Source organism: Sceloporus undulatus, chromosome 6, assembly GCF_019175285.1.
Source record: "Sceloporus undulatus isolate JIND9_A2432 ecotype Alabama chromosome 6, SceUnd_v1.1, whole genome shotgun sequence".
NCBI classification, from domain to species: Eukaryota; Metazoa; Chordata; class Lepidosauria; order Squamata; family Phrynosomatidae; genus Sceloporus; species Sceloporus undulatus.
Window position 1 is genome coordinate 20,656,922 of NC_056527.1, and position 27,592 is coordinate 20,684,513.

Here is a 27,592-nt window from a genome sequence, read left to right on the forward strand (position 1 = left end):
TGGCTGATCTTCACATTTGGGGGGGGGGGGGGGGTGCATTATGGGGAATAAGGGGAAAAGGGACTCAAACTGATAGGTTGGATGGGTGTTTGTGTTTTGGGGGCCATATTTTCAGCCAAAAAATGTTGTTTTTAAAATGTTGGGAGTCTGTCAGCTTCAGAGATCTTGGGGAGGAGGATTTTGGAGACCACAAAAAAGGTTCGTGGGGTAACATGCTGCTCATTGGTTGGACTTTCCCCACCTCTGATAAATGTAAGAGAAATGTGAAATAGACATGAAGAGACATAAACATTCATCAGGAAATGTATGTTTATGAAGGACAAAGGGAACTTTTATCCTCTGTCAAAGCACTTGAACTTCAGGTCAACCAATGAGTGAAGAAAGATCCTTTCTCATTCAGTGCAAGTTAAATTGTAGAACTCACTGCTACAAAATACAGTAACAGCCAGCAATGTGGGCAGCTTTAGTTGAAGTCATGATTGTTAAGTCTATCAGTGGCCACTAGTTAGGATTGCTATACACCACCTCTTGTATTGGAGGAAGTGTGCCTCTGTGTATCAGTTACTGGGGAACATGAGATGGAGAACATGAATTATAACCACATCCTGCTGGCAGGCTCCTTGTTAGCAACTATGAGAAAGAAAGCTGGACTAGATAATCCTTTGGTGTGAGGAAATACAACTCTTTATGTTCTTTTATTATGGTCCTCATAGGATTGTATAGATTCTTATGATGTATCTCCCATTGAAGGCAGTGGCAGGTCAGGAGGACGCCTTCTCTGCCAACCGCCCCGGTGTGCATGCCTCCATCCTCCAAGCCCTGACAGCCACCGCTGCCACCCGGCCCCACAAAGGGTGGGAGGATGGCGGCTGGGAAGATGGAGGCATGCATGCCAGGATGGGTGGCAGAGAATGCGTCCTCTGTCCTCCCAGCCTGCCTCTCTCCTTCCACCCCAGCCTCCTTCTAAGGTAGGCCTACTGGGGCAGAGAAGGGGAGGGAGGCCAGACAGCGGAGAAGGATCCGGCTGGGATCAGACGAAGGAAAAGGAGGAAGACCAGAGGAGAGAGCCAGCACCGAGCCCTGACAGCTGCCGCCGCTACTGCCACCGAGGCCAGCAAAGCCACCAGCAGCCAGACAGGCAGGTAGGCTGGCGGAGAGAAGTAGAAAGGAGGAGAGAAAGAAGGGAGGGAGGGAAGGAGGGAGGGAGGGAGAAGATATGGCCGGGAGGTTGGAGGGAGCCATGGCCAGGATGGAAACAGGCGGCCAGGGCAGATTCGAATCCACCCTGGGTTCCCACTGGGCTGAATTGATTTATTCTCAAATAAATCAATTCAGCCCAAAAAGGAGCAGGTTTTTTGACCTGGGTTACATGGGGGAAAATCATACCCTCCCCCTTTCCAAATCGGTTCCAAATCGATTCCCATGTGAGAACCATGGTGGTTTAAACCGGATCGTGATTCGACACAATCCGGTTTAAACCATAGTGGGAATGAGCCCTAAGATTGAGATCACAGTGTAGGGGGGAGTTCAAGCTTGCCACATCACTATGAAGTGGCACTGTTTGACACTGTTGGGCCTCTTTCAGTTTCTGCCACCAATCCAGCTGTGTCATGTATCTTGTTCTTCACGTTCATCTTTGGATTCACTGTAAAAACAAGTATATGCACACTCCTGCTTTCAGCCAAAGATTCATTTGAACTTGACAAACTGATATAATGATACAAGCTTTATTTGTCTGCGCCACAATGCCCATTACAAAATGTTCAGATGATATTGCACACTACTGATATACAGTGCACTCTTGCCTTACGCGGGGATCCGTTTTGCACACACACACACACAGCATAAGGCAAATAGTGTGTATGCTCAAGCCCCATTGTCTATAATGGTGCTTGTGCATGATGCGCAGTGCATGCACCATTGCTTGTTCCATCGTGCAGCTTTCACTGTAAGCTGAAAGCCGTGTATGATGCAGGCGCACTGTATATACATTAGACCAAGAAGTCACAAAGCTAGTTAAAACAAAGTACAGGGACAAAATAATGTCACATGATAAAATGTCAGGCCTACAATAATAATAGCAATAGCATTTACATTTCTATACTGCTTCATAGTGTACTCAACACTTTCTAAGTGGTTTACAATCTGTAAGCCAATTGCCTCCAACAAGCTGGGTACTCATTTTACCAACCTACAAAAGGATGGCAGGCCGAGTCAATTGCCCCCAACAAGCTGGGTACTCATTTTACTGACCTAAGAAAGGATGGAAAGCTGTCAACCTATGAAAGTTAAAGCCCTCTGGGATTGAACTCACAACGTTGTGGCTACAGTACCGGCATTTAACCATTGTGCCACCAGGGCTCTCAGTGCAGCTATCCATTGCTGATGTTTTGGGGAATTTGCAGCAGATCTTTGGGGCAGCTACTGTGAAGGTGAAAACCTTGAGTGAAATAGATTTAGAATGATCTGCCAAAAGGTCACAAATGATATCAGGCAACATCCAATCTATCTTTGCACTCAAGAAATCTCCCAAGAAATGCATCCTGGGGGTACTATATATAATTGGCTTGATATACTGAACACCATTCAGAATGCACAGATCAAAGTTATCACTTCAGTGCTGAATCTTATGCCCACAGAAATAAAGCATACAATATCCTGTAGTGTGCTGGATCTGCTGCTGAGTTTGTTTGTTTGTTTAAAGTCTTTATTTCTGCACAAGCTTTATTTCCTATTTCCTTTCAGAGAACAAAAAAAGCTGCTGTCTCACACATACTTCTCCTAAGAGTCTCAATAAACTCTGCGAGATTTATTTCTAAAGCCACTTAACCAAGAACCATTGTTTCGACGCATACAGGAAAAGTATGGTGTGTGAAGTGGCCCTGTGACATCAAACATAAGCTTTTTCCATTTAAGTTTGTTTTCCTTTTGCAAAAAACAAAAAAAAAAAAAAACACAGCACTGTTCTGTTGTTGTTTTTTAAATCCTCAAAAGCCTGGAAGTTAGTGTAGTTTTGGCTTAAGTCACATCTGGAAGGTAGTGCTCTCAAACTTATAGTCCTGCAAAATGATAGGACATACTCCATATTCTGCACAAAGGCACAATTAGGTTTTGAGCCAAGTCTTCCTTATCTTAGAGAACCTCCAGAATGCAAATATTCTCAGCACTTAAAATGCCTTCTCAAAGAATGCCTCCCAGTATCCCTGTCACAGGGAAATGTTAAAATCTGCAAAATCAAGCCCTGAAGTTTTTCAAAGTTTAAGAGTCAACATTTTGAAACATATTCCTGTGTTTTATAATTTACAAAAACATACACACAAACAAAAACATATTAAGCTCACAGCAAACAAATCAGCTCCGTTCAGCAGACAATTAACGAGTCCAATCATCCTCTCAATGGTTGACTGTTAGAACCTTTAACTAAACTCTCTTCAGCCCTGCCTTTATTTGGAAATAAAGTAAGAGCAGCCAATGTGCCTGGCTGGTTGCATAAATGGTATTTGGCCACACAGAAATGAACAACAGCTTGGCAAAAGGAATGGCAGTTTCAGCTATCACTGGCAATACAGAGATGAACGGTTGCCTTTGCTCCTTTCTTGTCTATATAATATTGACATTCTTAGATATCTTCACTTTTAAAATAAATGCCATTTCCCAATAAGGACAAAATAAAATTCTGAGAATGTAATAAGGTGGAACAGATAATAATAATAATAATAATAATAGTTCAAAAATCTTTAATTTGCCTTGTCCACTGTTTCTCCCCAAGGGAACAAAAAGAAGGGGTACCCCTGCTCCAACATCCAGTGGCTGGGATTTGTATGTTGTATCATGGTGTTGGTCAACTTATGGCAACCCCATGAATTTCATGGATTTTTTTTAAGGCAAGGAATACTAAGAGGTGGTTTTGCCAGTTTCTTCCTCTGAAATATAGCCTACAACACCTGGTATTCATTGGTACCCTCACATTCATGTACTAACCAGGGATGATCTTGCTTAGCTTCAAATATCAGACAGGATCTGGTGCCTTTAGAGTATCTAGCCCAGTTATTTGTTGTGTGCCTTCAAGTAATTTCCAACTTATGGTGACCCTAAGGCAAACCTATCATGGGGTTAGGGTTGCCATAAGTGAGGACCTCCAAACCGGGACAAATGTAGGACAAATGCAGGACAACATTTTCAAATGTTGGACACATTTTATAAAAATGGAGGACACGCAAAAATTGAGGCTTTTTTTGAAATGTTAATATAAATGCATGTTTCTTAGGCATGATCAAAATGGAGGACATTTTGACATTATTCATAGACAGATCACGGAAATGTACTTCCCTTTCTGGCCACCCCCCCTCTCCCCATTCCAAACAGCACATTTGAGCATTGAACATGGCTTTATTTTAACATTGCCTCTTGCCTATTTCAGAGGGTTATTCCACAACCAAACCCTTTGGTCAAGGGACTTTGGTTTTCCTTCATTTTGACTTGTTTTGTCTGTATTCCTCCCCACTAAATAAAGGAGACATGAAATGGAGTTAATGGGTACAAGTTGTTAAACAAAAAAGTCTTGTGAGACTCTGTAGGCAAGAGGTGCACCATCTTAAGAACTGCATTAAGCACACTTAGGCTGCTGCCACACTGCTTTCACTCTCATCACTCCATCCTATGGAATCCTGGGATTTGTAGTTTGTTGTGGTGCCAAGGCTGGGCTTTGAAATCTCAGGCATAAGAGAGGCAAAAGGCTTGGGCTGCATCTACACTGGAGAAATAATCTGGTTTGAGACCACTTTAACTGCTTCTGCTGAATGCTATGGAATTCTGGGAATGGTGGTTTGTTCCAGCACCACAGCAGAATGGCAGTTAACCCCTGGAAAGCTCTCTGACCAAGGTGACCAATGCCCTCACCCCAAAATGTAGGGCACCCAAGCAAAAATATGTAGGACATGGCCAAAAATAAAAGCTAAAAACACCCATGTAATTATAAATCCATGCTTCTTAGCCATGATCCAAATGGAGGACATTTTGAAATGTGACAGAAGAGGACATGTCCTGGAAAAGGAGGAGGATGCCTGGTCACCTTGTCTCTGGTCCAAAATACACTGCAGAAATAAAACAATGCTGGACTGAAATGCCCAGAGTCCCTCACCAAAACTGCATCCACACTGAGGAAATAATCCAGTTTGAGAGTGACTTAACTGTCCTGGGTTAGTGCTGGGGAATGCTGGGAATTGTAGTACATTGTGGCCCCAGAGCTATCTCTGACAGGGAGTCCCATAACCCTCCAAACGTAGTTGAACTGCAGTGCCCAGAATGCCTCACCAGTTGCATCCACACTGAGGAAATGGTCCAGTTTGAGACTGCTCAGTGCTGGGGAATCCTGGGAATTGTAGTCTATTGTGGCCTCAGAGCCATCTCTGACAGAGAAGTCTCAATGTCTCCCAAACACTAGCATTCCCAGGATTCCCTAGCACTGAGTTAAAGCAGTCTCAAAGTGGGTTATTATTCCTGCAGTGTGTGAGAGAGATATAAAAGCTAGGGACTGGATTCATTTGGAGGATCTGTGTGTCCAAAACACACTGCTTGGACTGCCAGGGCTCAGTGCTATGGAATCCTGGGAACTGTAGTTTATTGTGGCACCAGAGCTCTCTGACAGAGAAGGCCAAATGCCTCACAGACCCCAGAATTCCAGAGCATTGAGCTTTGGCAGTTAAAGGGGTCTCAAAGTGCTGAGGGGAGGGGGGAGAGAAAAGCCAGGGAGAGTGAATGAGAAGCTCACCTCGGCTGGAGGAGGAGGAGGAGGGAGGGAGGGAGCCAAGGGAAGTGGCCAGGACCATCAGGCTCCTCTCTTCCACTGAAGACTGCTGGCAAGAGGCTCTGCCCCCGCCTCCTCTGTGGACCATTCAGCTTCCTTTTGTCAAAAGAGCTCTGGTGCCACAAGAAACTACAATTCCCAGAATCCCATAGCACTGAGCCATGGATGTTTAAGGGGGGGTCAAACTATTTCTTCAGCCTTTTGCTACCCTAAAGCCCTTCCTATTTACAAGCAAGGCAAAATCTCTTCCTTCACCAAGCCATTGAAAACCAACCCAACGGGAGGAGGGCTGACTGCTTCTTTCTCATTGGTCAGCTTCGGGAGAAATTTGCATATTACAAGGAAAGGCGTTTAGGGCCTCAAAAACGATCCTGTGATAAAAAATTACAAGAATACTGACCTGGTAGACATTGAAAAGATGAGGCATTTAGACTCCCAGTGAAACAGGAACCATTGATGGCCTTTTTTTTCTTTGCTCACTGTAACCTGGAAGGTCAGGCCTTTTGCAAGACATATATACCAAGTGGGCTGGCAATAGCTCTGAGTGGCAGATGTTTTGAAGCCCTGCTCTCTAGGCTAAGCTAGGCAGGGAGGCGGGGAGAGTGGGACACAGCCATGGGGAGGGGTGGGGCTGCCTCCAGGGCCTTGCTGGGGGGAGGTCCCAGGGGAGGGGCTAAACCAGGGCGGGACTGTGTGGCACCGCCCCAAACCGGGAAAGTCCCGCCCCCAGGCGGGATATGGCAAGCCTACATGGGGTTATCTTGATAAGATCTGTTCCAAGGAGATTTGCCATTGCCTTCCCCTGAGGCTGAGAGTGTGTGACTTGCTGAAGGTCACCCACTGGGAATCAAAACTGGGAATCAAACCCTGTACAAGGTTGTAATAAGATCCTGTCTTTCAGCTGGTTTGTCTTGTTTGCTATGAATCTCCCACCCATTCACATTAAGTCCTGTTTCCAGCATCACTTTCTGGAGCACACTGAGATCTCTCCAGATGACTTTTTCCCTGACTTCCAATTATATTTAGCTATTATTAGACTGCTGCACGGGATTCAAATGTTTCTTCTCCTCAATGCCAACACTAAATGGAAATATTTTACACAACAGAAGTATACAGAAGTATATATCTAAGGGCCTACGCATCAGGATACAGACTTTTTAAAAACAATAAAGAAATAAAAAGAGGATGGGGAAAGTAGTGTTTTAAACCTTGGCGGTTTGCATTTCCACAAAAAACTTTGGAGTTAATTTCCAAATTTCTATCTGACAGTGCAAATGTTTCTTGAACCCCTCCATGCAAAGTTGGTCTAAGCTACCAAAAATGAAGGACAAAGCAGAATGTGCAAGCAAAAGGAGCTGCTCAGCCGTGTGCCAAAATTTACAAAAATCCTAGTGTCATTGCAAAAAATTACAATGATACAAATAATACCCCTCCCTCCGTGCCCCCCAAAAACATATTTTAATGAAGAACCACTGTTCACGATCAGGAAGCATGAAATCCAGGGTGACTTAAATTGATTTTCTTTATTTGACTACATGCAACACTTATACACAGCCAAAAAATAAATGGCTTTCTGTGTGGCTTGTAATAAAAATTACAACCATGAGTATTCAAATAAAGTAAGGACATAAATCTTGAAACAGGACACAAAGCTGCCAAAGGCCATAACAAAAGCACAAAAAGATCTAAAACAAAAATATTCTCAAGACAGAAAGGCCTAAAAAAGTCTTTATTTCACATCAAAAAGGTGATAATGTAGGTGGCCCAATGAGACTGTCTAGTGCAGCGGTTCTCTATATTTGGTCTTCCAGATGTTTTGGTCTTCAGCTCTCAAAATCAACTCCCAGATAATTGGCTATACTGACTGGCATGTCTAGGATCTGATAGCCAAAATGCCTGGAGGACCAGCATTTGAGAATTATTCCTCTGAACAGTATATTCTACAACTGGGACGCTACCAATGAAAAGGCCTTTTCTCAAGTATTCCTTCTGAGGTTATTTGTTACACAGACAAAAATCTCCTGACAAGAAGGGACTGTTACACAGAGTTGAAAAGGGTGGGGACCAATCACATTCAAAAGGGAATGAAACAAAACAAACATTTCAAGGAGGTAATAGTAGGGCTTGTAAAGGTCCACAGCATCTCAAAGAGTAGCAGTGATATAAGCAAGAGAGACCTACCACAGCTGACATATACAGTGGTACCCCGGGATACGAATTGATCGCGTTACGAAATTTCCGGGATACGAAAAAGTTCCATTGGAAAAAACTGTTCCGGGATACGAAGGTTTTTTCGGGTTACGAATTTTTTTTCGGAGCGAAATTCAAACGCGCGGCTTGCCAGCGCTAACGGAAAGCCCTTTTCGGCTTGCGAAATGCATCGGGTTACGAACGGCGCGGCGGAACGAATTAATTTCGTAACCCGAGGGAGCACTGTAGTTCAAGTCAAACTGTGATGGATGTAATGTAAAGAATATCCACAATTTGTGGTCTTTGTGTCCACAATGAAAAAATGTGTCTGGATGCACTCAATTAGCTCATTCAGAAAAATAAAATAGTAAACTGCCAAGAGATTTGTTGCATTTCAAAACCTTTTTGGGGAACAGAATCATTTGTACAAAACCTTTCTGTTTTTGTAATAAACCCAAATTTGTACAGAAAAGTGTATTTTTCTCAAAATATTATTTTTCTAAAAAGATATTGAAACAGGAAAAAATATGCAAAAACTCTTGTACTCTTGTCCAGTAGGGAGAAAACTTTTGAAATTATTCATTCACCCATGTGGAATTTACCAGCCCCTCTGAGAGCCTTTGTGGCTGAAGAGTGAGGTATAAATACTTTAAATAAGTAAGTAACTGAAGAATTACATCCTGGGTCCTTTCAGCCACCACTCAAGCATACCTAAGGACAGTTTTTGGTTTTAGAATTATATTAAGATCCTCACACCTACTCTCTATTGGGCCAGTCCTATGCTCTGCTATGTACACTGCTGCTAAAGAATTTCATGTTATGTCCAAGAGCAAACAAATCAAAGGCTAAGCTCTGCCCAATGCAGTGTTCCTCAGCCCTTCATCTTCTAGACATTTTTGAGGAGCCCCAACCAGCACCACCAGCATTCTGGGATTCTGAGAGCCAAAGTCCCAAGTATCTTGAAGACTACAGGTTGAAACCAATGACATACTGTGTCTTGTACCAAATGTCCTATTAAGTTCAGCAGCTGAGATTAACACTACAATGAGGGAGGAAAGACTCAATTGCCTATTAGTGGCAGAAAGATTTTGTTAAAACTACAGAATTATGGAAGCAGCGTTAAACACTCATCAACCAATGGTTCTTAATCATTTCTTTACCAGAAGCCCCCTTTAAATATCTTTAGCCTAATAGCCTTTACTCTGTTATCATGCTTCTTGATTTGTCTGTGGCCTTTAACACTGTTGGATCATGGTCTTCTAGTTGATATACTTACTAACCTTGGGTTCTCAGACTCTGTTCTTGACTGGTTTAGATCTTATTTGTCAGATCTTTTGCAGTGGTCACGGGTGGTCATATCTCACCCTCTGTTCCCTTATCTGTTGGAGTTCCTCAGGGCTCTGTTTTGGGTCCCCTTCTGTTTTCTCTCTACACATTGTCCCTAGGAAAACTCATTAGTTCTTTTGGCTTTTTCTATCATTTGTACGCCGATGACACTCAGCTGTATCTTTCCACCTCTGACCTTTCTCCGGGTCTTGAACAGCAAGTTTCATCTTGTCTTGCAGCTGTCTCTCAGTGGATGTGGCATCGACGCTTGAAGCTCAATATGTCCAAAATAGAGCTTCTCGTTTTTCCACCTAAGTCTATTCTTTAATACTCCTTTTCTGTTTCTGTTGATGATATTTCTATTCGACCAGTCCAAGAAGTCTGTAGTCTTGGTTTTATTTTTGACTTTTCTCTGTCGTGTATCCCCCAGATCCAGAGCACAGCTAAGGCATGTAGATTCTTTTTATACAATATTGTCAAAATCCTACCATTTCTCTCTGCCTCTAATGCCAAGATTCTGGTCCATGCCCTTGTTGTCTCGCAACTTGATTTCTGTATCATCCTTCTGGCAGGGCTTCCTCTTTCTCACGTTCGTCCTTTAATTTCTGTCCAGCATTCAGCTGCACGCATTATTATATTTGCCCACCACTCCGACCATATCTCTCCTTTATTGTCATCCCTTCACTGGCTCCCCCTCCCTTTCCGTATTCAGTATAAGCTCCTGTTGTTGACTTTTAAAGCCCTGAATCGCTGGTCCCTCTTTATTTATCAAACCTTCTTACTCCTCACCTTACCACTCATGTCCTCCGTTCTGGTAGTCAAGGTCTGCTGTCTCAGGCTAGGATTTTCCCTGCCTTATCCCGGATTCATCCCTTTTCACTTGCTGCCCCTCATTCCTTGAATCTGCTTCCCCCACGAGCATGGATCATAGCTTCTTTGACCAGCTTTAAAACTGAGTTGAAGACCATCCTGTTCAGAGAAGCGTTCCCATGCATTGCATGACTATTATTTGTTATTTGGTGTTTTTAATTTGTTGCCTGCTTTACTTCATTGAACTCTTTCCTGTATTGTTCTGTATTATTTATATGTATTATGCTGTTATTTATTAGATCGTACGCCATGGGCAGGTTTACTTTATCTATTTTATTGTTTGTATGTACAGCACTGTGTAAATCTACAGCACTATATAAATAAAGCATAATAATAATAGTAATAATAATTAACCCCCTAGATTTAGCTGAAAATCTAAAAATATCATCATCATCATCATCATTCCTGAACACTGGATCATTGTAACAATTACACCATCTGTTAAACTTTCCTTCAGAGGTACCAGAGCGGGAGGAAAGACTTTTATCTTACTTCTTCTTGCCAGTTTGCAGCTGAGTCCAACTTTTAAAAGCAAAGCAATAAAGCTCAGCAACTGGAAGCTCTCAAGGCCAATTCCTGGATTGGCAAATAACAGGCAAAAAAGAAAAGACTACGAGAGATGGGAAGGGGCACTTAGTGACTGTCTCCATTTGAGGGAGAAAACTGGACAAATTCCTTACCTCGATCCCCACAATCTTTTATTTTGCTCACTGACCACTCAAGCTTTTGTCCCCTCCCCCCCTTTTTTTTTCCAATCAAAGCCAATTTCCATCCACAATGGATGTACCTGGAAACAGTTTTAAATAGATCAACAATTTGCATGTCCCTACAGAAACATAAGAAACCTGTATACATGTTTTATTTAGCCAAATACCATTCAAATCAACATTACTTCCTGGCTGGTTTTCTACAGGAGAGGTTTTACAGAGTTGTATTGGAACTGAGTACAAAACAAGCAGTTTTCCAAGAAATAAACATTTGGCTTTGTTCTCTGGCGTCCAAGCTGACAGATGAATCAACTTCTGTATGTGTCCTAATCAGGCAAGGACACTGACCAGCTGCTTCCAGCAGATTTCAGCAGCATCCTACCAGCTGGATCACTGCAACAGCAGCAGGAATTACCTGCAAGTGTAATGAATGTTACAGGGGCCTAATTAACCAGAAGGAAAGTGGAATCAAGTCTTCATGCCCTAGGCACACAGCGGCTAACATGTTAACTACCAGGGACATTAATGCTGAACATAACTATCGGATCTCTATCTTTTTTAAAAAAATTGATTGTTTTGTAGCTGCAGGGCTTTCTCCTCCCACAATGATGCCATTTGTTACAAAAACACTTTTTCTGTATTTTTGACATCTGTTAAATAGCTTGTTATTGAAGGAGAAAATTCCTTCTGATCCTGGAGCCAATCTAATTGCTTTCAGAGGTAATTTACACTACATACAAAAGAAGTTGTCTAAAATGGGCCAACATTTAGTTTTTCCCCTCATCTGAATCTCCAGCATAAGATGTCTTTCATTTCTTACTGACTGGGAACTCTTTTTGTGGCCTAAGCAGGGGTACTCAATTGTTAGTCCTCCAAATGTTTTGAACTCCCCGCTCCCAGGAATCCTTACAATTGCCCAAGCTGACCAGGATTTCTGGAAGGTGATGTACAAAACATCTATTATTATTATTATTATTATTATTATTATTATTATTATTCTGTAGCATCATAGTTTGAGAACCATTTGTCTAAAGCAATCCTTCTTAAATTATGTGATCAGAGGATGGCAATGGCAAACCTTCTCTGAACAAACTTGCCAAGAAAACGCTATGATCTGTTCAACTTAGGGTTGTCATAAGTTTTTTTTTAAAAAATGACTCGGGGGCACACAAAAACAGCAAATAGACTGGCATGTGGTTTTTTTCTCCCATATCTCATGGGCTAGAACCATAAACTGGCTACAGATGCTTCATTTCCTAGAAACTTGTCACACACCACCATCAGTCAAAGATCATCACTTGATGTAGCACTGGTCTACAACACGAAGGAAACTCATACACCATGCTATTATCAAATACTTTAGTGCTTCCTAAAACCTAGATCAAGTAGACAGTATTTTGAAATGTCTAATACAGTAGATTGAACAAATGTAATACAAAGACAAAGCCTGGAAAAATGTCTTTTTAGGACTCTTAACACCAAGAATCCCTCACTCACCATGGACACTTTTAGCAAAATAAATAAATTAATAAACTAAGAAAATACCCTTTCCCCATGCTCTATTTAATGTAATACTCACAGTCATTCTGGACAAGTACTATTCTGCCTGATTGTTAGGTGAGTTTGGGATGTCAGCCATTAGATCCTTGAGAAATTTACCTAGGCCAGTGTTTCCCAAACTTTGGTCCTCCAGATATGTTGGATGTCAATTCCCAGAAGCCCAAACCAGTTGAGCTAGCAATAAGGAATTCTGGGGGTTGAAGTCCAAAACATCTGGAGGATCAAAGTTTAGAAAACACTGACCTAGGAAATGGCTTTTAAAAGAACTCAAAGTTTAATACTAGACCAGAACTTGGGAAAGTTATTTTTGGAGGGTTCCAGTTCCCCAAATATCCCACAACCAGCATGGCAGCAGAGGAGACATGCAAGCCCCCAGTCATGGTAGGAAGAAAACCCAGGCAGGAGCAGGTGAAAGCAGGCCTCTAATGGGGTGCCATGCGAGGCTGAAGCTCTTTCCTCAGTTTATGAGTCACTAGTGGAATAGCCCTGCTCCAATATTGAGAGCCATTGTGGAAGAAGAGAATAAATTTACACAAAGAAAATGAATTCCTTAAAACCAAAAACAGTTCAGATTTTATATTTTTCCTCTGCAAGGAAAGGGTGCATATAAACCCAGCCAGCTCCAGCTGGGAGATAAATCAAACACACATATGCTGAAGATAATATATGGCTACAAAATTCCAGAGATTTATAGACTGACTAAAGATTGAAAACAAACAAACCTGGAGAGTTTCCTTCCCTTGACAAAAGCTGGCTGATAATAGCAGATCACAGTATTTTATGGTCCAGACTCACAATATAGCATTGTTCCCTTCTGTACTGGGAGATCAGTTCATTTATGCTATTCAAACAAAGAGGGGGGAAATAAAACCCGAAGTGTGCTTCTACTTCTTTATCATATGCAGCTCCAAAGATCTCATGTAAGTGATTCTGTAGAGAGTGCAAGTTTGCCCAGAGATCTCAGCTACCACAGTTGGGTTAGGAATCACTGCTCCCTTAATTTACTCCAGAGAAAGATACTGCTGATGCAGGACATTTTTTATTTCACACACACACACACACACACACACACACACACACACACACACACAGAGTGGTGGTGGTTGTGTACCTTCAAGTTGGTCCATACATAAGGTGGCCCTAAAGTGAAACTATCATGAGGTTTTATGGGCAGGATTTGTTCAGTGGAAGTTTGTCATTCCCTTCCTCTAAGGATGAGAGAATGTGACTTGCCCAAGGTCATTCCGTGGTTGTTTTATGGCTGAGTGGTGAATCAAATCCTGGTCTCCAGAGTCACAGTCCAACACTCAAGTCACTATACATACAAACACATACACAGAGGCTTCTTTCTGTGCCTGGCCTCCCACTTTTTATTTAAATATATTTGCAAATTCAATTTAAATTTACCAAAAACTATAACTGAACTGTGCCTGGCCCTTCCATTTCAGATCACATGCCCATATTTCACATGAGCAACTGAAATGTGAGTCCTATAAACATGTCTCATAATCCCTCTGCTGGATGCCAGGATGCTTAGCATGCTAATAGGTCTAGTGTCATCGTCTTCCCAAACCCCCTCCCCCAACCCCACAAGGCAATTTGCTTATCTACTCCTGTTTCACTTTCTTCCATGTTTTCACAGTTAAATCAACAACAGCATGCTCAAGACTATCTCTTGGAAGAGCAGAGAGCCTCAACTCGTCTCCTTTTCTTTCTTTTTGTAACAGTTTGCATGCATAGTTGTCTAAGCGATGCTCAGTTAATTTTCTGAGATACTCAGGCAGCTCGAACAACTTACTCAAAGCCTGCCAAGAAGTGGCACAACTGCAGCATCTATATAAAGTCAATGGCCTGTTACAGACTACCAAAATAAAGCTGCTTTGGGTCTCTTTGGAGGTATGCTGTTTAAATGATGCATGCACCCTAAGAATCCGGAAGCTGCACCAAAGCTGCACTCGAGTGCTTAGGAATGGAGTGTGGCTTTGGCGGGACCTCCGGACTCTTAGGACCCATGCATCACTTAAACAGCATACCTCCAAAGAGACCCAAAGCAGCTTTATTTGGGCAGTCTGTAACAGGCCAAAGACACCTTTTTCTGTGAAGTTCAGTATCATGACCCATCTTAGTAACCCCACAAATACTTTTTGGAGTTTCCATTCATAATCAGAAGATTTGAACTACTTTCTCTGTGTTTTTTTTTAATTGTATTATAAAACTTTAAAATTACCATATAGAAATGGTTTAGGATTATTTGCTTAAGGAATATAAACAGAACTACATTCATCACATACAGATGACAGAGGTAAACAATCTATCTTCCTTTAAAAAAAATATTCAGATACATGTAACTTTGTTGTGGATTTTTAAAAACAGAAACGCTTACCTACTACCTCTGGTAAGAGGAAAATTATTTCCTTCGGTCTGATAAAAGGGTAGCTCTTTCCAAAGGAAGAAACTTAGGGTAAGATTTCTTCATCACCAGTTATGCTTCTGGAAGATGAGCAGCCAAAGATCCTACTACACTGGCACATTCTCAAAGATGTATCAGCTATAAGCACTCTGCACATATAGATTAAAGTTGACAAATGAGGCAAATGAAATTGCACATTACAACAGAATGGAATAAATGTTTACATTTCTTTGTTCTTTCCGTATCTGCAGATGATAAACCCTGACAACCAAACTGGATGGTAAATTTTGGAATGTACAGATTTGAAAATTCATGCTATAGAAATATCTTGACCTCTTTATGGTGTTTTGTTCTAAGTGTCGACTTCTTTTAGAGTTTTGATCTAACACGCACAAATGGGAGTGTTACAGATACATGATAGTTTCACTTATATGATCCAAGCCCTTTACAAAGAGTCTCTAGGGTAAAATGAACTTTCTATGTCTGTGCATCTATTTTAAAATATGGGTTCATGAAATGCATTCTCCATTTCCATGCTGACGTAGTTGTTCCTCATTGTAGTGTATTAGTCCATGATGTGGATATAGTTTGGCTCATAAACATAGTACTGAGGCAAGTCCAAATTCATGGAGGAGAGGAGAGGAATAGATTAGTCATGTTCCCATGCCAGTATTGCTTCCAGTTCCCAGGACATATGATAGCATGACAAGGATCACCTCTATTTCTGGACAAAGTTAAGCAGAAGATTCTGGAGTATCATTTGGACTATTACCTTAGTGACATTTGCAGGGAGCAAGACAACAGTGGTCTCCTTATTGCTCTGACAAAGGTAGACAGGCACCTTAGGGTGATAGAGACTACTCGATCCAATGCCTTATACAGTATTGGCCTGGAGAGCACTGCAGGGCATGGACCATAGGAGTTGTAGTCCAGCACTTCTGAAGGACACCACACTAGGGAAGTCTGGAGAAAATACATAATCAAGTAGCTGTCCCCCCCACCGCCCACAACAAATGCTTCACTTATATACAGTATGCCCTCCACTTTCGCTAGGCTTGGGGGTTCAGGGCCCCCATGAAAGTGGAGGGGAAAACCACAAACAAAAAACAACTCTAGGAATCTCTAGGTCTTTCAGTGCAACTCTATGGCTAACATCTGGGAGACGTTGACTACAGAATTGTACTGGAAGACGTACAAATGCATAGGGAAGTATTTTCTCTAGGAATCTCTATGTTATCTAGTGTGACTCTATGATCAATTTCTGGCAGAGTCATGCTGTGGGACCTAGAGATTCCTACAGATAACATATTAATCAAATCCGCGAATAATCAAATCCACAAAAGTCAAATCCACACATGTGGAGGGCCAACTGTATATAGTTTTCTGACCTGCTACTGTTTCCCCACTCCCAAAGCTCCATAATTTGGGAGTCAAACTTGGCTTATTAATTGTTACTTTATCTCCCTGGGACATTACTGAAAATAATCCTGCCAAGAGCAAGTCCCTGCTAAAGGTGTGATTAAACACATGAAAACAAGGCATTACCGTTCAGGCAAGGGAAGAGAGGCATTATTTGTATTAGTGCTTGACAAATTGCTTTTATTTTGTCTGCTTTACGGGGCCGATTAAGCAATTGCCACTTCCTGATTCAATTTGAATGTATTTGTCATGGAAGAACAGCCCCTTAAAAAAATAAAACAAAACATTACTTTGACCTGAAGAAGAATATATTTTTAATCAATTTTGCTCGTTCATAGCATGTCTATATTGCACATATGTGCTGTCCATTTGGGAAAGCCTAAGTATCCGGTGCAAACAGAATGTCTTTGGGTTATATCCAACCTCACACTAACACAGAGGTGAGCAAAGTGAGGTCTATAAGTTGCACAAGACAGTCTTTTTGGGGTGGGGGTGAGTGTGGGAAGGCAGCACATAGGAACTGAGTCATCCAAGGTCTGGTGGGGATTTGGAGCAGCCCCTATGCCTCTGGAAGTTGCCTGTCCCTGTGCTAGTAGAAAACTTCACAATCTCACTTGTTCTGCCATTGGTGCACAACCACAAGCAGAACAAGTACAAGCAATACCTACCATAATGCAATCATTAACAAGCTTCAGAAAACTCTGCAGAATGTTTTCCGGAAGTAGAAAGAAAGTATTGGATTTAACACATGTACAAGGATGAAAACACAACTTTTGCTTTGGTTGATAATACTTTTGTGTTGGCAGAATGACATCACTGCCAACAGCAGCTGGTGGGTTGATTTTATGATATTTGGGCAATGAATCTATTCTCATTTTAATATGAACAGCATAGGAGTTATCTAAGGTGCTAAATCCTATCCTCAAAATAGCTTCTATAAAGTGACCTAGGAACCAACAGGTACCACTGATCACTACATATGACCCCTTTGTTCAGATGATTTTTCCAATCAGAAGCTACTGTAGCTTTAAAAAAGGAACTACTTCCTTCCACATGAACCACCTTGTATTTCTTCCTGAGGGTTCTGATTTGGCATCCATTACCATTTGAAATATTGTGTCATCCAGGCCTTATCAAAAGTCTTGTCAACTGTGCCACCAAGGCCTTAGGCTTCTTTCTTAGGAAACAGCTGCCCTGCCCTTGTATCCACTGCCATTTCCCTTGCACTAGGGAAGGGAACCATGTGAGTCTCCAGATGTTGTCAGACTGCAACTCTCAGCATTCTTCACCACGGGCTCTGCAAGTTTGGACTGATGAGACTTGCAGTCTAAAATCTGGAGGGCCAAAATTTTCACTCCGTGTTACACCATGGACAGAGGAAATGTTTGTTGTTGTTGTTAGTTGCCCTCGAGCCAACCTTAATTCATGGTGACCTTGTATATGAGACATCTCCAATCCCCCCACATCCTCCACTGATCTGCTTAGATCTTGTAGATTCAGGCCCATGACCTCTCTAATTGACTCCAGCCATCTGGCATGTGGTCTTCCACTCTTTCTACTGCTTTCTAACTTTCCTAGCATTATTTTCTTTGCTAGTGAAGTATGCCTTCTCATGATGTGATCAAAGTATGACAGCCTCAGTTTAGTCAGTCTGGCTTCCAGGGAGAGTTCAGACTCAGTCTGTTCAAGGACCTATTTGTTTGTCTTTTTAGCTATCCACAGTATTCTCAGCAGTCTTCTCCAGCATCATATCTAAAATGTAACCCCCTTCAAATATTGGATTACAACCCCCTTACCAAGGCACGATTCTGACTAGGGCTTATGAGAGCTGGAGTCAAAGAACCATCTGCTGGGTTAGAAATTTGCTTTTCCTTCTGTACAGGGAAGACTCCATCCCTACATATTACAGTCTTTATTGAATTAGCCTGTGAGGAGGAATTCAGTGTGGGCAAGCCTGTATATATTTATGAAGGTGACTATCAGCAAAGGTTCTGCTCTTTCACAATGAAAATGTGAATGGAACACAGGGTTTCTACAAGAAGCTGCCCATGACTGTGGCACCTGTTGGCTTTGGATTTTTCATCTACACAGTATAGTTTCTCTCAGGACTCCTTGCAAGGAGACTGTCACCTTTACTAGCTTTCACCTTGTTGTTCCTTAAAAGCCTGACTAATTTCATTTGTCATCCAGATTATATATTTTAAAGGCATGCCTCTCTATTTGTTACAAAAAGCAATCTGAATGTATGGTATATTATTTAGAGTTGATGCAGCACATCTCAGATCTTTAAAGAACAGTACTTTGCATTGGGACAACATCCCTGCAAGACAAATCAGTATTTGTTACCATACTTGCAAAATGGGGAGGGGAGTTCATGAAGAGATGAACATAGCCTGCCTAGGATCCAAATCACACTACAGAAATAAACCAGTTTGAGACTGCTTTAATTGCCCTGACTCAATGCTAGGGAATCCTGGGAATTATAATTTATTGTGGCACCAGAGCTCTCTGACAGAGAAGGCTAAGTGTCTCACAAAACTACAATTCACAGAATTCCCTAGCATTGAGCCAGAGCAGTTAAAGCAGTCTGAAACTGGATTATTTCTGCAGTGTAAATTAGCATATACTAATATACAACATTTCAATCAACAGAAAAATAAATGTTTCCCTAGCCTGTGAAGAACAGTGACTAGGGAATAGTGACTGGGGAACAGTGATGACAGTGTATTTAAGTTGTGTATTCTAGAACAAATAAAGAAGTTTTGCTCTCTTAAATTATTAACTCTTCCACGCTACACTACCCCAAAGTGGCTGAATGCCAATTAGGAAAAAAGTAGTGCTGCCATTTCAGGGCCCACTAGAGCCACAACATGAAAGTAGTCGACTGTAAAATCAGAGTTTGGAAATATTACTTTTACAGGACTACAGTTCTGTGAATCCTATGTTCTTAGAGATTGAAAAATTGTAACCCAAAATGTAATGCTTATTAGCCCACCAAACCCTCTAGCAACAGTTGGAAAGGAATATACGTGCAAAACAACATATTCTATACCTTTCCATAAATTCTTCCTTTATCCAGAATCTACTTCCTATAATGTTTTTTATTCTGTGGTATCACATGAGTAGTACAGGCCAATGCATTCACGTTTAATTGTCACACACCTCACACAGAAAGATATTAAATGGCAAATGTTCCATCCATAGTAAAATTAACTCACCCCATAGGCAACAAGAAAAGATTTGCACAATGCCTTGCGTGACTGACATGCACAGGCTCTGGAGGGAAAAACAAAACCTCACTTGCATTACAACCTGACAAAGCCTCAAACATTCCCAAACAACTGGCTTTGAAAACTCTGGCGATCAAACACTTTAGGAAAAGAGATATTACTTACTTCAAAATCCTTTGGGTTTTGTGTACAAGGTTTTAAAAAAAATCCTAGCTTTTTGTTTCACTTTTTAATTCAGGAAAAAATTATAAAGGAAACATTTTTACAGAAGAAAAGTCTGTCCTATAAAACTTCATTTATCAAATGGCTGTTTAAACAGCAGAATAGCGTACAGAACAGTTGAAGATAGACTTCAGAAGAGGCTCCTTACTTCTGCTTAAGATTTATCTTCAAAACAAGCTCTCAGGTGCTAAGAAAACAGAAGTGACACACCGTTCACGTTACAAGCATGCAGGTTTCACAAGTACAACTGTGGCCAAGATGATTCAGAGCCAGATGAATTTAGAATGGTACTTTCCAGCAGTGTGTGTACATACACCAAGAGATTCAAAAACTATATCCCAAGGCCTGAAAGACTAGACGAAAATGTTACTGGCAAAGATCTCTCTCTGAATGTTCTCCAACACCTGAAATCCTCAATACAGCAACTTCCCAGGTCAGCATTTGCATCCATCCTTGGGATTCTTTCAGGGACTATAGATTCTCCAACCTTAGAAGACTAAGCCAAATGCAGTGTAGTAACTTCACACAGGACCAACCTTTTATGGGCTGAACAGTGGAGCTTTGATACCAGCTAATCAACCATAAATAGCTCTTGAAATGCAGAAGGATCAGGTCAGCTGTCACAACAGGCCTGGCCTCTGGCTCCTGCAAATCCAATTCCACTATCAGAATTTTAGATCTCAGCTATTCTTTAACATTTTATACATTTCCCCGGGCAAAAAAAGGTGGGGTATGCAACAGAAAGGAGGAAGAAAGGGAAAACAAGTTTTCCATATAGAACAGGAAATCCTTAGAGTGACAACATGAGAGGAAAGGGAAAGCCAGCTTGAAAAATGCAAAAAGATGTAATGTACGGTCAGGATCTTCTAATACTTTGCCCAACTCACATTATTTGCTCTACCTGCCATATCATACTTTATTAAAATATAGAATTTGGGAAAACAAAACATGTACTAAAGAAAACAGTTTAATTTTTAAAAGGAATTAAACATTAGACACTGTTCACTACTGCTTGTAAATGAGGGAGGGAAGGAGGGAGAGAAGAGAATCTATACAGAGATATCTATAAAAAGCTTTGACGAATCTATGTTTAAAATAAAATGCTGCCTCAAGGCACTGGATGAGTAAGTCAGTCCCAGTAAAACTTGGCAAAGTACTGTTAAAGTTCTTGGCACAATGAGCACCACTGGTTGTTTTTTTCCCATATTCCCTAAAGACAGCACAGAACAACTTATTAAAGAATTTAGTAGTGTTGTAAAAAATTATAGATAGATAGATAGATAGATAGATAGATAGATAGAATATTTGCATGCATGCGCACACATGCGCGCACACTAAATAACAGGATCTTTTGAAGTAATGCAAATGGATTTACAAAAACATTAGTAAGTATAAAAATGATTGAGAGGGATATCATAAACGAAACAGAAAATAAGAAAGTTAGAAATAATGTAGAACTAAATCTAATTATTAGTCCTAACTAGAAGAAAAATCCCTCATATGTTTTGCAACCTATTCATGTGCTGACTTATGAAATTCCTATAGATTCACAGGTTGCACTCTGTGGCTAGGGGATTCTTTGAGCCCTTAACTGTTGAAGATCTTTTAACAACCACACTTCCTTCAAACCACCCTTGGAAATTATGAACTAGGCCATCTATAGTCATCCTACAGAGAAAATGTGCATGAAGCTAGATTCTACAGATTCTAATCAATTTTCCATTTAGGACTTCCAGAAGAGTATTCAAATAAAAAGATGGGAGGATGCCTGTGAGAAGGATTTCCCTGGTTCTCAAGCAGCAATGAGGAAATCATAGTGCAGAGAGGTTGCTGTGCTAGAATACCATCAGTCCTGGGTCACTTGGCAAATTGTGAAGGTTATAAGAGCTGGAATCTTACACAGTTCCCATACCTGTTATAAAGCTATGCAGGAACAGGCAAGACTAAAGATGCTAATCTCACAAGTGCAGTCAGGCAAGAATACAAGGAGTGGTCAAGAGGGACCACAGTTCCTGACCACTAATTGTAGAGCTGGTCATTAGCTGACTGGATAATGGAGTAAAGTTCTGTTTTGTCTTGATGCCATTCAGACGACCGTATTCCCTTATTCCTGGATATTATGGACCTACTATCAAGATATCCATCACAAATTTTATACAGAAGTATGAACCCTGATATGGTCCATGCATGATAGTTACCAAGAGGCTCTGCCTTTGTTCTTTCTATTCACTATTCATTGTCTGACACTACATCATCACCACTGGGTTTGTGCTTCCTCCATCCATCCTAACCCCTTAACTGCATGGCCAAATAAAGAGCCAGCAGAGATCACACAGAGTCTAACAGCAACAGCAAAAACATGTTTTTGGAGTCAAATACTGTAAACAGCTGCAGAGCAATAGCAATAATTCATACGACGTAAAAGAAAATCCAGTCACATATTAGTTGTATATAAATACAAATCCTGTTTCAATACAAACAAGATAATACATTGGCCCTCCATATCCATGGAATCTTTGTCCATGGATTTAACCATCTACAGCTTGAAGATATTCAAAAAACATATAAATTCCAAAAAGCAAACCTTGATTTCACCATTTTTAAAATAAGGAACACCATTTCACCATGCCATTGTATTTAATGGGATTTGAGCATCCATGGACTTTGGTATCCTCAGGGGGTCCTGGAACCAAACCACAGCAAGATATCAAGGGCCCACTGTAGTACATTATAAGTACCATATTTTCCGGCGTATAAGGCGTATAAGTCGGGCGTATAAGACGACCCTCAACTTTTCCCAGTTAAAATATAGAGTTTGGGATATACTCACCGTATAAGACTACCCCTCTTCCAACGCATACCAAATAAAATTTTTAAAAACATCAGATTTGATTTCAATATGGTAATTTTAATTCAAATGCTTATGACATGCAGGTACAGTACTTAGCAGGAAAACTTGTTGTATACAAAGCCTGCTTGGATTGGTCAGCTCTCCCTGCCTGACCAGCCCTCCCTGTCTCCAAGATTTTCTTCTACCGTACTTGTACAGCGCTGCCCTTGCTGCTTTCATACGGTTGCCACATATGGAGGGGATGTGGCCACTGCCGTTTTTGAGCTCCCCTCGCCGTATGCGGCGACCGCAGATTCTCCAGTCTGGCTCAGAAGTTTCAGCACCTGCCCTATAAGACGACATCCGGCGTATAAGACGACCTCCGACTTTTGAGAAGATTTTCCTGGGTTAAAAAGTTGTTTTATATGCCAGAAAATACTGTATACATGAAAATCGTTCCCCAATTTATTACTTAGAAGTAGCAGTCAGCTCATAATGAAACACTGCTGAAATCACATGTAACTAACTTGTGTTTTCACAGGGTAAAGCACTCATTTACAAGTACTAGCCACCTTCAAACAGTCATAAAAACAGTGTCTTCTGGTACCAGACACACATGATTAGAATGCTAGAATTCCCTTAATTACTGTCCTTTTTCAGAAAGCACCACTGTCAGACCACTAGTTAAAGTCAATAATCTGTTTCCATAGCAAATTAGCAGTCCAAAACACAATGTAAAGTATATCTTCACTAAACACATGCATCTGTTTTGAAACTTAGCAAACTTTTTTTTGGACTACATCTCATAGAATTTCCCAATCTACCATAACCAGTGACATGCTGGCTGGGGGTTCTGGGAGCTATAGTCCAAAACATTTATTTTCCACGTTCTGATCTACAGTATTTTATACTGGTTTAACAGTGATAACATTCATAAAAGTATATTGGGAACGAACTGTATGTGCAGAAGAGTTCTAACTGAAACCCTACCTGCACCCATAACCACATAAACTACAAGTTGCAAGTTTTCAGCAGAAAAACACAAATACTGAATTAACTTTCAGTTTCTCTGTGATCCTTAACATAATTAATTAATCAAAACTAAGTCTTATTGAGAACAATGGGATTCACCTTTGAGTACATGTGCTAAGCATCGAAACCACAAATATATGTATGTTGTGTCAGAAAAAAGGATGGATATATCCCAAAGTAGAAGACAAAAGTCCATGCATTAGAAATGAGCACCGAATTCAGGAGAAAAGCTACAAATTTAAAGTCATCACTGCTAATGTGTATGTGCCTTCAAGCCACTTACTGACTTATCACAACCCCATAAATTTCATGGGGTTTTCTTAGGCAAGGAATACTCACAGGTAGTTTTGCCAGTTCTTTCCTCTGAAATATAGTCTACACAGCATAAAAACACCAATTTGTCTACATATACAATGGAAGGCATTCACAACAGGTGAAGGTCTCATGCCCATTTAACTAAAGAGGTGTGCACAAGGTAACGAACACAATCAGTATATCTTTCCAACTTTGTATAATCCATCTAATATACTTCAACATGGTATATAAATCACTCTTGTGTTTGGTTCCCAAAGCGCAAAATGTACAAAGTATTTTTTTTTCAAAAATATGTTCCTGACCCCACAATTTTTTCAAACACTAAAAGATGTTGCAAAACCCCTCAAGGTTTCACTTTATGCAAGTGGCATTGTTTATTGTCACAGGCTTCCTTCCTTGACACTTCTCAACGGAAAGCACAGATTACTCTCCCTCCAATAGGTAAATGACATAGCTTGTCCTTAAATTACAGATTGCCCCTTCCCATTCCCCAGCTCCTCCCACATTTATCAGACCTTCACCATCTGGGAGCATTATCAAAGACCTACTGCAAGTACGCATTGCACATGTCCTTGATCCCACCCAAGGAGCTCATAGGAAGGAAAATGTTTTCCCGCACTGCGTTCTTTTCTCCAGAGGGAATTAGACACCACTGAAGAGAATTTCCACAACAATACTATGCTAAATAAGAAACCTCAGACAGAGACTGTACCCCTTAAAAAAGAATAATAATTAAAACATGTTCATTTCTTGTTTTGTTGTCCTCCCTCTGCAACACACACATACACACCACCCCAAGAAATAAAGCCTTACCAGTTTCCATTGTTAGAATCATGACTCTGTTTCTCTTTCTCTCTCCTCAATCTCTCTCTCTCTCTTTCTCAATCTCTCTCTCCTTACTTATCCAGTTTATGTGAACGATTCAGAGACACAGCTTGGCTTTGTTTGAGCTTATATCTTCTGGCTCACTTACCCCTCCTCCCACTTGTGGGAAAAAAATCCCAACACATTGCCTGTACCCTGTCTGCCTAGCCATCTCTATTGGCTCATTCACAAACCATTCTATTTAGCATAGTCAAGTTTCCCTGAGAGAGCTTGAAGTGACCCAGAGAGACATTTTTGGCCTGCCTGGTTTGGGACTCACATTGGGGGAAGTTACAGCTCAGACTTGCATTGCCAACACCTATTTTTCCAATGGGCCAAATTCCTGCCTATAATATAAAGTGCTGGGGAATCGAGCACTCTACAATGGGAAAAGTGAATAAATTCACAGACACAAGATGTACCACAGGTTGTTGCTTTCGTTCTATTCAAGCCACAGTTTAATAGAAGGCCTTGTACAGGAAGAGCTTCCCCCAAGGGCATCACAGGGTCTAATTTGAGCTTGGACTCAGGCCCAGAATCAAATTGCAATATTAGAGCTCAGTCTTGGGACATATGAAGCCATAATAAACCTGCCCTTTTATTACAGGACAGTACAGCTGTCCCCAACCTGGTTCCTACTCCCTCTATGTTCTGAACTACAAATCCCGCTAGCTACTACCCAGCATGGGTAACAGCTAAATGCAGTTAGAGTTGTAGCCCAAAACAACAGGAGGACACTCACTTGGGAAACCTGGAATGGTAGACTGAGCAGCAGATGAGGCCTGGGAAGACTCAGGTCTGAATACCAGCTTAGCCATCAAGTGTGTGGATCAAACTTTGCCAGAGTTACTTGTCTTTGGGCTAAAACCTCCCATTATCTCCCAGTCAGCATGGCTGAGCTGGATGGGGAATTCAGGCAGTTGCAGTCCAAAAAAACAATTCCTTTAAAACACCCAGCATGTCATACATTCAGAATGATCTTTTACAGGAGACACCTATGCCTTGAGCTTCTTCAAAGAGGGATAAAAATGTAAGTGGGGAAAAAAGATTATAAAGACCCATTTGTTGTTAACTGCCCTTGAATTGACCCCAGCTCATGGCAACCATGTGGATGAGACATCTCAAAGACCCTCTGTCATCCACTGTTCTGCTTAGGTCCTATACATTCAGGCACATGGCCTCTGTGATTTGAGTCTATCCATAGACTGGATCCATAGCTGGTCCCTCAATATGGTAATTTCTAAATTGTCAGAAGGTACAGAGCTTCTGCTATTTTGCATAATCTGGATGCACTGTGACAGGCACCTTCAGGCATCTCCAGGGGTCCTGGGGAGGTCCCCAGCAGATACCAAGCAGCAGATAGCCCAGCACATACTGTAGATGACATCCTTGTAACATATCCAGCTAAAGTAAAATAGCAGGACACATCACTGCTAATCTGTTTGCTCTGAAAACCCAGAGATGGATGTTTTTAGGGAGTCTGCATGGCTTACAAAATAGGTTTTGGGGACTTTTGATTGTTGTGTAGTTGGAAGGGAATTCCACCCTATACAATGACTGAAAAAATGAATTGCAATGTCATAAACCAGACTTACAACATCATACCTTACCAACTAATGGGATACTAACCATAATACAGTGGGTTGTTGGTATCTGCTGGGATTTGGTTCCAGGACCCTACATGGATCACTTACCATTAAATGTAAAGGCACAATAAAACTGTGTCCTTATATAAAATGGCAAAATCAAGGTTTGTTCTTTGGATCAGTTTTTTTTTTGGGGGGGGGGGATTTTCAAGCTGTGGATGGTTGTGAGAGGAAGAATTGTCTCATGAAACAGTAGTCAGTTTTTTCTACACAAACTGCTAATAAAATTCCTACTAGTACACCCCATCGCCAGTCCATAAGGTAGTAAATATAAATGCAGATTCAATATTATGTTGCATCAGAATCACAAATTCACCTCTTAGCATTTATACTTTAAAATGTAGGAGAGGAGAAAAAACTTCTTAGGGGATACTAGGACTCTCCATAAATGGAGATTTCCTTTGCAACTCAGATTTCTAAACCTAATCAAGTGCATCTCAGTAGCTCAAATCACCATCAGTTGATTCTTATTTTTGGAAGCTTGTGAAGTAGGGGGGTGGGAATGCTGCTGTTCTTTATCTGTCCCAGTGACAAGACCAACTGCACTATCACTTTGTTCTAAATAGAGTGGTAGAGGATGAGCTGCTGCTAAACCATTTGCAACAATTGCAACTGCTAGGAGCTGTCTCTGTGCCAGCATAAACCGAACAAATGGAAGTCACAAGCATATTATTTCCACTTGTCATAGCAAAAAGGGTGCCCTTCTTAGCAACTCCACTTCGCAAGGCTATGGCTTTTTCTGAATAAAGACATTCCCTTTATATAGGGCTGTCTCTGGAAGTAGCATTTCACTGAACAAAGTGAGCAAATAAAAAGCAAAAACAAAAAAACAGCTCCCTGTGCCAGGGTGTCTACCATTTAAATTTCAGCAGTCCACTGGGATTAAAAGAAGACAGGAAGGAGGGAGATGAAAAGAGGGAAAGGTGAAGGAAAGAGAAAAGCTCAGCTATCCAGGGGGCTCTTTTATTTTTCATCACAACAGGCCAAGACAAGCCATGGCCGAACTAAACCTCTGTTAACCCAACTGTGAGACAAGCTCTCCTAGGGGTTCACACACAACTGTTAACTTGTAGGGCCTCCACAACCATTAGAAAGAGTGACACAGTTACCTCAGGGAACAGATATTAGTGAATGTGGAATGGATACCACTGTATATACCATGAGA

At 41.1% G+C, this 27,592-nt stretch overlaps 1 protein-coding gene across 28 annotated transcripts in view; it reads right to left on the reverse strand.

Annotated features, from left to right (window-relative positions):
* The window catches only part of SVIL (supervillin), a 200,339-nt gene that overhangs the window by 132,431 nt on the left and 40,316 nt on the right, over nt 1–27,592 (reverse strand). For 21 of the 28 annotated variants that reach the window (XM_042471292.1, XM_042471281.1, XM_042471280.1 and 18 more), the window contains exon 1: nt 24,731–24,861. The exons of 2 other annotated variants lie outside the window; for them this stretch is intronic. In XM_042471292.1, coding sequence (XP_042327226.1) covers nt 24,731–24,752 — 22 coding nt within the window. In that variant the 5' untranslated portion in view covers nt 24,753–24,861. Of the gene's footprint in view, nt 1–14,842; nt 15,019–19,683; nt 20,260–24,730; nt 24,862–27,592 lie in introns of those variants that run through there. 5 more of the 28 variants (XM_042471310.1, XM_042471307.1, XM_042471309.1 and 2 more) reach the window with 3 other exon arrangements.